This window comes from Oncorhynchus kisutch, linkage group LG16 (assembly GCF_002021735.2).
Source record: "Oncorhynchus kisutch isolate 150728-3 linkage group LG16, Okis_V2, whole genome shotgun sequence".
NCBI lineage: Eukaryota > Metazoa > Chordata > Actinopteri > Salmoniformes > Salmonidae > Oncorhynchus > Oncorhynchus kisutch.
In genome coordinates this window covers 556,486-569,434 of record NC_034189.2, presented here as the reverse complement: position 1 = coordinate 569,434, position 12,949 = coordinate 556,486, and the positions used below count along the sequence as shown (strand labels likewise).

The 12,949-nt window shown below is 47.5% G+C and overlaps 1 protein-coding gene across 2 annotated transcripts in view; it reads left to right on the top strand.

Annotated features, from left to right (window-relative positions):
- Positions 1–2,511: 2,511 nt before the first annotated feature.
- si:ch73-71d17.2 (RPA-related protein RADX) overlaps positions 2,512–12,949 on the top strand; it is a 52,818-nt gene continuing 42,380 nt past the window's right edge. Inside the window, exons 1-3 of one of the 2 annotated variants that reach the window (XM_031791495.1) lie at positions 2,512–2,771; positions 9,734–10,182; positions 10,609–10,781. In XM_031791495.1, the coding sequence (XP_031647355.1) occupies positions 2,557–2,771; positions 9,734–10,182; positions 10,609–10,781 (837 nt within the window). In that variant the 5' untranslated portion in view covers positions 2,512–2,556. Of the gene's footprint in view, positions 2,772–9,733; positions 10,183–10,581; positions 10,782–12,949 lie in introns of both variants that reach the window. The other variant, XM_031791494.1, reaches the window with a different exon arrangement.

The window sequence follows — 12,949 nt, the reverse complement described above, 5'->3', positions numbered from 1 at the left end:
AAACACACCAGCCAGCTGGTCTGTGTATGCTCTGAGGACACGGCTAGGGATGCTGTCTGGGCCGGCAGCCTTGCGAGGGTTAACACGTTTAAATGCTTTACTCACGTTAGCTGCAATGGAGTGCCTGCAGGTTTTGGTAGCGGGCCATGTCGTTGGCACTGTATTGTCCTCAAAGCGAGCAACAAAGTTGTTCAGTTTGTCTGGGAGCAAGACATCGTGGTCTGCGACGGGGCTGGTTTTCTTTTTGTAGTCCGTGATTGACTGTAGACCTTGCCACATACCTCTCGTGTCTGAGCCATTGAATTGCGACTCTACTTTGTCTCTATACTGACGCTTAGCTTGTTTGATTGCCCTGCGGAGGGAATAGCTATATTGTTTGTATTTGGTCATGTTTCCGGTCGCCTTGCTCTGATTAAAAGCAGTGGTTCGCGCTTTCAGTTTTGTACGAATGCTGCCATCAATCCAAGGTTACTGGTTGGGGAAGGTTTTAATAGTTGCAGTGGGTACAACATCACCAATGCACTTGCTAATAAACTCGCTCACCGAATCAGCGTATTCATCAATGTTATTGTCCGACTCTATCCGGAACATATCCCATGATCGAAGCAATCTTTAAGCGTGGAATCAGATTGGTCGGACCAGCGTTGAATAGACCTGAGCACTGGCGTTTCCTGTTTTAGTTTCTGTCTATAGGCTGGGAGCAACCAAATGGAGTCGTGGTCAGATTTTCCGAAAGGAGGGCGAGGCAGGGCTTTGTATGCGCCACGGAAGTTAGAGTAACAATGGTCCGGGAATCTTTCCGCCCGGGTAGCGCATTCAATTTGCTCATAAAATTTAGGGAGTCTTGTTTTCAGATTAGCCTTGTTAATATCCCCAGCTACAATGAATGCAGCCTCAGGATATGTGGTTTCCAGTTCACATAGAGTCCAATGAAGTTCATTCAGGGCCATCGATGTGTCTGCTTGGGGGGGAATATATATGGCTGTGATTATAATCGAAGAGAATTCTCTTGGTAGATAATGCGGTCAACATTTGATTGCAAGGAATTTTAGGTCAGGTGAGCAAAAGGACAGAGTTCCACAGGTCTAATGTCCATTGCTCATGGTTCTTGGCCCAAGCAAGTCTCTTCTTCTTATTGGTGTCTTTTAGTGGTGGTTTCTTTGCAGCAATTTGAACATGAAGGCCTGATTCACGCAGTCTCCTCTGAACAGTTGATGTTGAGATGTATCTGTTACTTGAACTCTGTGGCGAATTTACTTGGGCTGCAATCAGAGCTGCAGTTTACTCTAATGAACTTATCCTCTGCAGCAGAGGTAACTCTGGGTCTTCCTTTCCTGTGGCGGTCCTCATGAGAGTCAGTTTCATCACAGCGCTTGATTGTTTTTGCGACTTCATCTGAACAAACTTTCAGTTCTTGAAATGTCAGGTCTTAAATTTCAGGTCAGGTCTTAAATTTATTTCTCTTTGCTTATTTGAGCTGTTCTTGCCATAATATGGACTTGGTCTTCTGTATTTTTTTTTTTTTTAACTTTACCTTTATTTTACCAGGCAAGTCAGTTAAGAACAAATTCTTATTTTCAATGACGGCCTAGGAACAGTGGGTTAACTGCCTGTTCAGGGGAAGAACGACAGATTTGTACCTTGTCAGCTTGGGGATTCGAACTTGCAACCTTTCGGTAACTAGTCCAACGCTCTAACCACTAGGCTACCCTGCCGCCCCTACCTTGTTACAGCACAACTGATTGGCTCAAACGCATTAAGAAGGAAAGAAATTTCACAAATGAACTTTAAACAAGGCACACCTGTCAATTGAAAGGCATTCCAGGTGACTACCTCATGAAGATGGTCGAGAGAATGCCAAGAGTGTGCAAGCTGTCATCAAGGCAAAGGGTGCCCACTTTGAAGAATCTCAAATTTAAAATATATTTCTTTAACACTTTTTTGGTTACTACATGATTCCATATGCGTTGTTTCATAGTTTTGATGTCTTCACTATTATTCTACAATGTAGAGAATAGTAAAAAAAAATAAGAAAAACCGTTGAATGAGTAGGTGTGGCCAAACTTTTGACTGGTGCTGTAGATTTATTAGTAAATGAAGAACCGGTAGGCTGTTTGCTGCCCAATTACACAAGAGTAATTAAAAAGAGCCTTATTCACATAACACAGTTTTATCAGGTGATAGCTGAACATAAGACATAATGAGTTAATGGCCTAATAATAATAATAATAATGGACTAATCACTGACGTCAAAATTACTTGTATTTTCATATTTAAGCAATAAGTGAGGTGTTTTTGTAGTGTGTTTTGTTAACGTTCAAATGGCACAGTAGGATTTTCCATCAAGAATAGACTGGCTTTCAGCTCTCCCAGTCTTGTTTCAGACGGTCGGGAACGGACCAATAAAAACCGTCTAACCAAAGCGCTGACACGCCCATTTCCAGACACCCATCCAGTCAGCCAGACTTGACTCTGAAAGCAGAAGAAAACACCCGCCATCTTGTCTGTCAGTCGAAGTTCCCACACTGCACTGCGGTATTGTTGTTTGCGTTAAACATGGCGTCGGTGAGCTGTCCGTTACAGAGAACCTTGTCCCGCCCAGCCACCAGCTCGTCCCAACCCAACACCACCCCGGTACTCTGTCGGGAGCGGTTATGGGTGTTATCGGTGCAGCGTTACGGGAGAGACCCAGGTTTCAGTCTGTATTTCCCGCAGAACATCAGCTCCTCAGACAGCCTCTACGACGCTACTCTGACAGATGGGGACTGCAGGTGGGTGGGTCTGGGTAGTGTTGAGGGTAGAAGGGTGAACAACGGAAAGGTAGACTGCTACAGTAGCCCAACGTTATTGTATGGTGTAGATAGCTAGTATTGTAGAGCTGGTAAGGACGGTTCCCACATGTAATAAACATGTTGTATTGTAAGTCTCTTTCCATTCATCTAATGACTGCTGCACAGTGTGGGCGCTGAAATGATACTTTGGATGAATGTACGCGGGTAGCCTACAGGAGATGTTTTGAAGTAGGCTAGTCGGATTAAAACAGTTCGATTGTGTTTATGCAAGTTAAATTCAGGCAAGTTACATTGCAAATATGTGACCGACTGGCTCGATTCGGTCTTATGTAGATTTTTTTTTAAATTGTGTTTATTTTTTATTTTTTACATTGATGGTGTGTAGAGTTGAATAGGCAACATTATCACAATGACTTGGTGGGTAAGGTACAGTAGCCCAGTGATTGTATGGTGGTGGGAACAGTAGCCCAGTGACTGTATGGTGGTGGGAACAGTAGCCCAGTGACTGTATGGTGGTGGGTACAGTAGCCCAGTGACTGTATGGTGGTGGGTACAGTAGCCCAGTGACTGTATGGTGGTGGGTACAGTAGCCCAGTGACTGTATGGTGGTGGGTACAGTAGCCCAGTGACTGTATGGTGGTGGGTACAGTAGCCCAGTGACTGTATGGTGGTGGGTACAGTAGCCCAGTGACTGTATGGTGGTGGGAACAGTAGCCCAGTGACTGTATGGTGGGTACAGTAGCCCAGTGACTGTATGGTGGTGGGAACAGTAGCCCAGTGACTGTATGGTGGTGGGTACAGTAGCCCAGTGACTGTATGGTGGGTACAGTAGCCCAGTGACTGTATGGTGGGTACAGTAGCCCAGTGACTGTATGGTGGTGGGTACAGTAGCCCAGTGACTGTATGGTGGTGGGTACAGTAGCCCAGTGACTGTATGGTGGGTACAGTAGCCCAGTGACTGTATGGTGGTGGGAACAGTAGCCCAGTGACTGTATGGTGGTGGGTACAGTAGCCCAGTGACTGTATGGTGGTGGGAACAGTAGCCCAGTGACTGTATGGTGGTGGGTACAGTAGCCCAGTGACTGTATGGTGGGAACAGTAGCCCAGTGACTGTATGGTGGTGGGAACAGTAGCCCAGTGACTGTATGGTGGTGGGTACAGTAGCCCAGTGACTGTATGGTGGGTACAGTAGCCCAGTGACTGTATGGTGGGAACAGTAGCCCAGTGACTGTATGGTGGGAACAGTAGCCCAGTGACTGTATGGTGGGTACAGTAGCCCAGTGACTGTATGGTGGGAACAGTAGCCCAGTGACTGTATGGTGGTGGGTACAGTAGCCCAGTGACTGTATGGTGGTGGGAACAGTAGCCCAGTGACTGTATGGTGGTGGGTACAGTAGCCCAGTGACTGTATGGTGGTGGGTACAGTAGCCCAGTGACTGTATGGTGGGTACAGTAGCCCAGTGACTGTATGGTGGTGGGTACAGTAGCCCAGTGACTGTATGGTGGGTACAGTAGCCCAGTGACTGTATGGTGGGAACAGTAGCCCAGTGACTGTATGGTGGTGGGTACAGTAGCCCAGTGACTGTATGGTGGGAACAGTAGCCCAGTGACTGTATGGTGGTGGGTACAGTAGCCCAGTGACTGTATGGTGGGTACAGTAGCCCAGTGACTGTATGGTGGTGGGTACAGTAGCCCAGTGACTGTATGGTGGTGGGTACAGTAGCCCAGTGACTGTATGGTGGGTACAGTAGCCCAGTGACTGTATGGTGGTGGGTACAGTAGCCCAGTGACTGTATGGTGGGTACAGTAGCCCAGTGACTGTATGGTGGGAACAGTAGCCCAGTGACTGTATGGTGGTGGGAACAGTAGCCCAGTGACTGTATGGTGGTGGGTACAGTAGCCCAGTGACTGTATGGTGGGTACAGTAGCCCAGTGACTGTATGGTGGTGGGAACAGTAGCCCAGTGACTGTATGGTGGGTACAGTAGCCCAGTGACTGTATGGTGGTGGGAACAGTAGCCCAGTGACTGTATGGTGGGTACAGTAGCCCAGTGACTGTATGGTGGTGGGAACAGTAGCCCAGTGACTGTATGGTGGTGGGTACAGTAGCCCAGTGACTGTATGGTGGTGGGTACAGTAGCCCAGTGACTGTATGGTGGGTACAGTAGCCCAGTGACTGTATGGTGGTGGGTACAGTAGCCCAGTGACTGTATGGTGGGTACAGTAGCCCAGTGACTGTATGGTGGGAACAGTAGCCCAGTGACTGTATGGTGGTGGGTACAGTAGCCCAGTGACTGTATGGTGGGAACAGTAGCCCAGTGACTGTATGGTGGTGGGTACAGTAGCCCAGTGACTGTATGGTGGGTACAGTAGCCCAGTGACTGTATGGTGGTGGGTACAGTAGCCCAGTGACTGTATGGTGGGTACAGTAGCCCAGTGACTGTATGGTGGGAACAGTAGCCCAGTGACTGTATGGTGGTGGGTACAGTAGCCCAGTGACTGTATGGTGGGAACAGTAGCCCAGTGACTGTATGGTGGTGGGTACAGTAGCCCAGTGACTGTATGGTGGGTACAGTAGCCCAGTGACTGTATGGTGGTGGGTACAGTAGCCCAGTGACTGTATGGTGGTGGGTACAGTAGCCCAGTGACTGTATGGTGGGTACAGTAGCCCAGTGACTGTATGGTGGTGGGTACAGTAGCCCAGTGACTGTATGGTGGGTACAGTAGCCCAGTGACTGTATGGTGGGAACAGTAGCCCAGTGACTGTATGGTGGTGGGAACAGTAGCCCAGTGACTGTATGGTGGTGGGTACAGTAGCCCAGTGACTGTATGGTGGGTACAGTAGCCCAGTGACTGTATGGTGGTGGGAACAGTAGCCCAGTGACTGTATGGTGGGTACAGTAGCCCAGTGACTGTATGGTGGTGGGAACAGTAGCCCAGTGACTGTATGGTGGGTACAGTAGCCCAGTGACTGTATGGTGGTGGGAACAGTAGCCCAGTGACTGTATGGTGGGTACAGTAGCCCAGTGACTGTATGGTGGGTACAGTAGCCCAGTGACTGTATGGTGGTGGGTACAGTAGCCCAGTGACTGTATGGTGGGTACAGTAGCCCAGTGACTGTATGGTGGGAACAGTAGCCCAGTGACTGTATGGTGGTGGGTACAGTAGCCCAGTGACTGTATGGTGGGAACAGTAGCCCAGTGACTGTATGGTGGTGGGTACAGTAGCCCAGTGACTGTATGGTGGGTACAGTAGCCCAGTGACTGTATGGTGGTGGGTACAGTAGCCCAGTGACTGTATGGTGGTGGGTACAGTAGCCCAGTGACTGTATGGTGGGTACAGTAGCCCAGTGACTGTATGGTGGTGGGTACAGTAGCCCAGTGACTGTATGGTGGGTACAGTAGCCCAGTGACTGTATGGTGGGAACAGTAGCCCAGTGACTGTATGGTGGTGGGAACAGTAGCCCAGTGACTGTATGGTGGTGGGTACAGTAGCCCAGTGACTGTATGGTGGGTACAGTAGCCCAGTGACTGTATGGTGGATACAGTAGCCCAGTGACTGTATGGTGGTGGGTACAGTAGCCCAGTGACTGTATGGTGGTGGGTACAGTAGCCCAGTGACTGTATGGTGGGTACAGTAGCCCAGTGACTGTATGGTGGATACAGTAGCCCAGTGACTGTATGGTGGTGGGTACAGTAGCCCAGTGACTGTATGGTGGTGGGTACAGTAGCCCAGTGACTGTATGGTGGTGGGAACAGTAGCCCAGTGACTGTATGGTGGTGGGTACAGTAGCCCAGTGACTGTATGGTGGTGGGTACAGTAGCCCAGTGACTGTATGGTGGTGGGTACAGTAGCCCAGTGACTGTATGGTGGGTACAGTAGCCCAGTGACTGTATGGTGGTGGGTACAGTAGCCCAGTGACTGTATGGTGGTGGGTACAGTAGCCCAGTGACTGTATGGTGGTGGGTACAGTAGCCCAGTGACTGTATGGTGGTGGGAACAGTAGCCCAGTGACTGTATGGTGGTGGGAACAGTAGCCCAGTGACTGTATGGTGGGTACAGTAGCCCAGTGACTGTATGGTGGATACAGTAGCCCAGTGACTGTATGGTGGTGGGTACAGTAGCCCAGTGACTGTATGGTGGTGGGTACAGTAGCCCAGTGACTGTATGGTGGTGGGAACAGTAGCCCAGTGACTGTATGGTGGTGGGAACAGTAGCCCAGTGACTGTATGGTGGTGGGTACAGTAGCCCAGTGACTGTATGGTGGGTACAGTAGCCCAGTGACTGTATGGTGGGTACAGTAGCCCAGTGACTGTATGGTGGTGGGTACAGTAGCCCAGTGACTGTATGGTGGTGGGTACAGTAGCCCAGTGACTGTATGGTGGGTACAGTAGCCCAGTGACTGTATGGTGGGTACAGTAGCCCAGTGACTGTATGGTGGTGGGTACAGTAGCCCAGTGACTGTATGGTGGGTACAGTAGCCCAGTGACTGTATGGTGGATACAGTAGCCCAGTGACTGTATGGTGGTGGGTACAGTAGCCCAGTGACTGTATGGTGGTGGGTACAGTAGCCCAGTGACTGTATGGTGGGTACAGTAGCCCAGTGACTGTATGGTGGGTACAGTAGCCCAGTGACTGTATGGTGGGTACAGTAGCCCAGTGATTGTATGGTGGTGGGTACAGTAGCCCAGTGACTGTATGGTGGGTACAGTAGCCCAGTGATTGTATGGTGGTGGGTACAGTAGCCCAGTGACTGTATGGTGGGTACAGTAGCCCAGTGACTGTATGGTGGGTACAGTAGCCCAGTGATTGTATGGTGGTGGGTACAGTAGCCCAGTGACTGTATGGTGGGTACAGTAACCCAGTGATTGTATGGTGGGTACAGTAGCCCAGTGAATGTATGGTGGTGGGTACAGTAGCCCAGTGACTGTATGGTGGGTACAGTAGCCCAGTGATTGTATGGTGGTGGGTACAGTAGCCCAGTGACTGTATGGTGGGTACAGTAGCCCAGTGACTGTATGGTGGGTACAGTAGCCCAGTGACTGTATGGTGGGTACAGTAGCCCAGTGACTGTATGGTGGGTACAGTAGCCCAGTGATTGTATGGTGGTGGGTACAGTAGCCCAGTGACTGTATGGTGGTGGGTACAGTAGCCCAGTGACTGTATGGTGGGTGTAGTAGCCCAGTGACTGGTTACTGTCTATCTGACTGGACTGGGTTACTGTCTGTCTCTCTGGACTAGGTTACTGTCTGTCTCTCTGGACTAGGTTACTGTCTGTCTCTCTGGACTAGGTTACTGTCTGTCTCTCTGGACTAGGTTACTGTCTGTCTCTCTGGACTAGGTTACTGTCTGTCTCTCTGGACTAGGTTACTGTCTGTCTCTCTGGACTAGGTTACTGTCTGTCTGACTGGACTAGGTTACTGTCTGACCTGACTGGAATAGGTTACTGTCTGACCTGACTGGACTAGGTTACTGTCTGTCTGACTGGACCAGGTTACTGTCTGTCTGACTGGACCAGGTTACTGTCTGTCTGACTGGACCAGGTTACTCTCTGTCTGACTGGACTAGGTTAATGTCTGTCTGACTGGACCAGGTTACTGTCTGTCTGACTGGACTAGGTTAATGTCTGACCTGTCTAGGTTACAGAAGTCCTACAAAGGACTGGACAAGGTTTGGTGTGTGTATTTTGTGGATGGAGATATGAATTCCAGAGAGATTAATTTTCAACATGTAGCTTGCTAGCCTTTGTTCCAGTCTTTGTTTCTTAACCTGTCTGGGAACGGGGTTCCGCTAGCATTGGCGTGTTATGTTCAGTAGTTTTAAAACATGCAGTGATTTTGCAGCGAGCCACATCAGTTTACAGAAATACTCATAACAAACATTGATAAAAGATACAACTATTATGCATGGAACTTTAGATAAACTTCTCCTTAATGCAACTGCTGTGTCTGATTTTTAAAAAATGCATACCATGCAATAATCTGAGTACGGCTCTCAGAGCCCAACCAGCCAAAAAGATATCCGCCATGTTGTGGAGTCAACATTAGTCAGAAATAGCATTATAAATATTCACTTACCTTTGATGATCTTCATCAGAATGCACTCCCAGGAAACTCCCAGGTTTTATTTGTTCGATAAAGTTCATCATTTATGTCCATGTACCTCCTTTTGTTTGGGCGTTTGGTAAACAAATCCAAACGCACGTGCAAGTCCATCCGAAAGTTTGGACGAAAAGTCCAAAAAGTCATATTACAGGTCATAGAAACATGTCAAACGAAGTATAGAATCAATCTGTATGATGTTTTTATCATAAATCTTCAACAATGTTCCAACCGGAGAATTCCTTTGTCTGTAGAAAAGCAAGGTTCTAAAGACTGTTGACATCTAGTGGAAGCCTTAGGAAGTGCAAAACGATCTCACAGACATTGTATATTGTAATGGCAATAAGTTGAAAAACCACAGACGTCAGATTTCCCACTTCCTGGTTGGATTTTTCTCAGGTTTTCATCTGCCATATGAGTTCTGTTATACTCACAGACATCATTCAAACCGTTTAGGAACATCATAATGTTTTCTATCCAAATTTCCAAATAATATGCATGTATTAGCATCTGGGACTGAGTAGCAGGCAGTTTACTCTGGGCACGCTTTTCATCCAAAAGTTAAAATGCTGACCCCTAGCTTAATATTGGCAGGATGGTTTGATAAAAAAACAAATAGATTTGGAGGAACATCAACACATCTGCTTCCAGGCTGCTAGCTAGCTGCAGTTTTTATTGTAGTTAGCCCAGCTAGCTAGCTGCAGTTTTTATTGTAGTTAGCCCAGCTAGCTAGCTGCAGTTTTTATTGTAGTTAGCCCAGCTAGCTAGCTTATTAAAATCTCCTCCGGCATTGTGTACTGCGTTCCTCCTCACTCTGTCTCTCCTGTCTCTCCGTCTTCAGGCTGCGTGTGACCCTTGACCCCAGCCTCAACCGTCTGGTGGAGAGGAACGTGTTCCGGTGTGGCTCTCAGCTACGACATGTTACCTTTTCACCCGGGGAGTCTGTAGAGGAGGAGGGGGGAGGAGGGAGGACTTACAGGCTGGTGAGTGTGGAGGTGGCTGGGGACGAAGGGGGGATGGAGGGGCTGACTCCCGGGGTGGAGGTGGAGAGACTGCCATGGTACGGAGCCCAACCAGACCCAGAGAGAGACCCAGGATCCCATCCAGCAGACCCAGCCCTAATCCCAGACCCAGTCCACCTAGAGAGGGCCCAGGCCCCCAGCTTGCTGCCCCTCAGGGCCAGGAGAAGCTGCTATCTGCCCCTCTGGAACAACCAGGACTACAGTGGACCAGCCTGGAGGGAGACCCCCAACTCAGAGGACTCAGAGGACTCGGACCAAGGCGAAGAGGGTGCGTAGTAGTTTTAGTACAGAGCAGGAGTGTGTTCTCTCTCCAGGTGTGTGTGTGTGTTTGTGTTGTCTGTCTCCAGGTGTGTGTTGTCTCTCTCCAGGTGTGTGTTCATGTGTGTGTTGTCTCTCTCCAGGTGTGTGTGTTGTCTCTCTCCAGGTGTGTGTGTTGTCTCTCTCCAGGTATGTGTGTGTGTTGTCTCTCTCCAGGTATGTGTGTGTGTTGTCTCTCTCCAGGTATGTGTGTGTGTTGTCTCTCTCCAGGTATGTGTGTGTGTTGTCTCTCTCCAGGTATGTGTGTGTGTTGTCTCTCTCCAGGTATGTGTGTGTGTTGTCTCTCTCCAGGTATGTGTGTGTGTTGTCTCTCTCCAAGTGTGTGTGTGTGTGTGTTGTCTCTCTCCAGGTATGTGTGTGTGTTGTCTCTCTCCAGGTGTTCGGGCTACAGTGACGCTAGCTGAACTGCAGGAGGACTTCCTGTCCCGTAAGGGCGGTGCCACAGTGAGGAGGGGTGTGGCCAGGGGTCTGCTGGTGGTGCGAGTTCTAAACAAGTCCAGAGTGATGTATTATGGGAAATCCGACAGCAATTGTGAATGCCCTTATAAGGTTAGTACATACATACATATACACTACCAGTCAAAAGTTTGGACACACCTACTCATTCAAGGTTTTTCTTTTCTTACTACATTGTAGAATAATAGTGAAGACATCAAAATTATGAAATAATAACAATAATAACAATAATAACAATAACACATGTTAAACAAATCAAAATTAATTTTATATTTGAGATTTTTCAAAGTAGCCACCTTTGCCTTGATGCCAGCTTTGCACACTCTTGGCATTCTCTCAACCAGCTTCATAAGGTAGTCACCTGGAATGCATTTCAATAAACAGGTGTGCCTTCTTGAAAGTTAATTTGTGGAATTTCTTTCCTTCTTCATACATTTGAGCCAATCAGTTGTGCTGTGACAAGGTGGTAATTCAGAAAATAGCCTTATTTGGTAAAAGACCAAGTAAATATTATGGCAAGAACAGCTCAAATAAGCAAAGAGAAACGACAGTCCATCATTACTTTAAGACATGAAGGTCAGTTAATCCGGAAAATGTCAAGTGCAGTCACAAAAAGCGCTGTGATGAAACTGGCTCTCATGAGGACCGCCACAGGAAAGGAAGACCCAGAGTTACCTCTGCTGCAGAGGATAAGTTCATTACAGTTAACTGGCTCTCATGAGGACCGCCACAGGAAAGGAAGACCCAGAGTTACCTCTGCTGCAGAGGATAAGTTCATTACAGTTAACTGCAGCTCTGATTGCAGGCCAAATGCTTCACAGAGTTCAAGTAACAGACACATCTCAACATAACTGTTCAGAGGAGACTGCGTGAATCAGGCCTTCATGGCTTTTCTGCAAAGAAACCACTACTAAAGGACACCAAGATGAGACTTGCTTGGGCCAAGAAACACGAGCAATGGACATTAGACCGGTGGAAATCTGTCCTTTGGTCTGATGAGTCCAAATTTGAGATTTTTGGTTCCAACCGCTGTGTCTTTGTGAGACTCAGAGTAGGTGAACAGATGATCTCCGCATGTGTGGTTCCCACCGTGAAGCATGGAGGAGGAGGTGTGATGGTGTGGGGATGCTTTTCTGGTGACACTGTCTGTGATTTATTGAGAATTCAAGGCACACTTAACCAGCATGACTACCACATCATTCTGCAGCGATACACCATCCCATCTGGTTTGCACTTAGTGGGATTCATTAGTTTTTCAACAGGACAATGACCCTTACACATCTCCAGGCTGTGTAAGGGATTTATGACCAAGAAGGAGAGTGATGGAGTGCTGCATCAGATGATCTGGCCTCAACGATCACCCAACCTTAAATAAATGGACTTAATAAAGGTATCACTAGTCACTTTAAATAACGCCACTTTAATAATGTCTAAATATCCTACATTACTCATCTCATATGTATATACTTTATTCTATACCATCTATTGCATCTTGCCTATGCCGCACGGCCATCGCTCATCCATATATTTATATGTACATATTCTTATTCATTCCTTTACACTTGTGTGTATAAGGTAGTTGTTGTGAAATTGTTAGATTACTTGTTAGATATTACTGCACTGTCGGAACTAGAAGCACAAGCATTTCGCTACACTCACATTAACATCTTGTAACCATGTGTATGTAACCAATAACATTTGATTTGATTTGACCTCAACCCAATTGAGATGGTTTGGGAGTCAGACCACAGAGGGAAGGAAAAGCAGCCAACATGTGCTCAGCATATGTGGGAACTCTTTCAAGTCTGTTGGAAAAGCATTCCAGGTTAAACTGGTTGAGAGAATGCCAAGTGTGTGCAAAGCTGTCATCAAGGCAAAGGGTGGCTATTTGAAGAATCTCAAATAGTTTTGATGTCTTCAGTATTATTCTACAATGTAGAAAATAGTAAAAATAAAGAAAAACCCTTGAATGTGTAGTGCTGTATATTTAATAGTTCAGGTAGTCTAGTGGTTAGAGCGTTGGACTAGTAATCCGGTAGGTTGTTTGACTGGTACTGTATATTTAATAGTTCAGGTAGTCTAGTGGTTAGAGCGTTGGACTAGTAACCCGGTAGGTTGTTTGACTGGTACTGTATATTTAATAGTTCAGGTAGTCTAGTGGTTAGAGCGTTGGACTAGTAACCCGGTAGGTTGTTTGACTGGTACTGTATATTTAATAGTTCAGGTAGTCTAGTGGTTAGAGCGTTGGACTAGTAACCCGG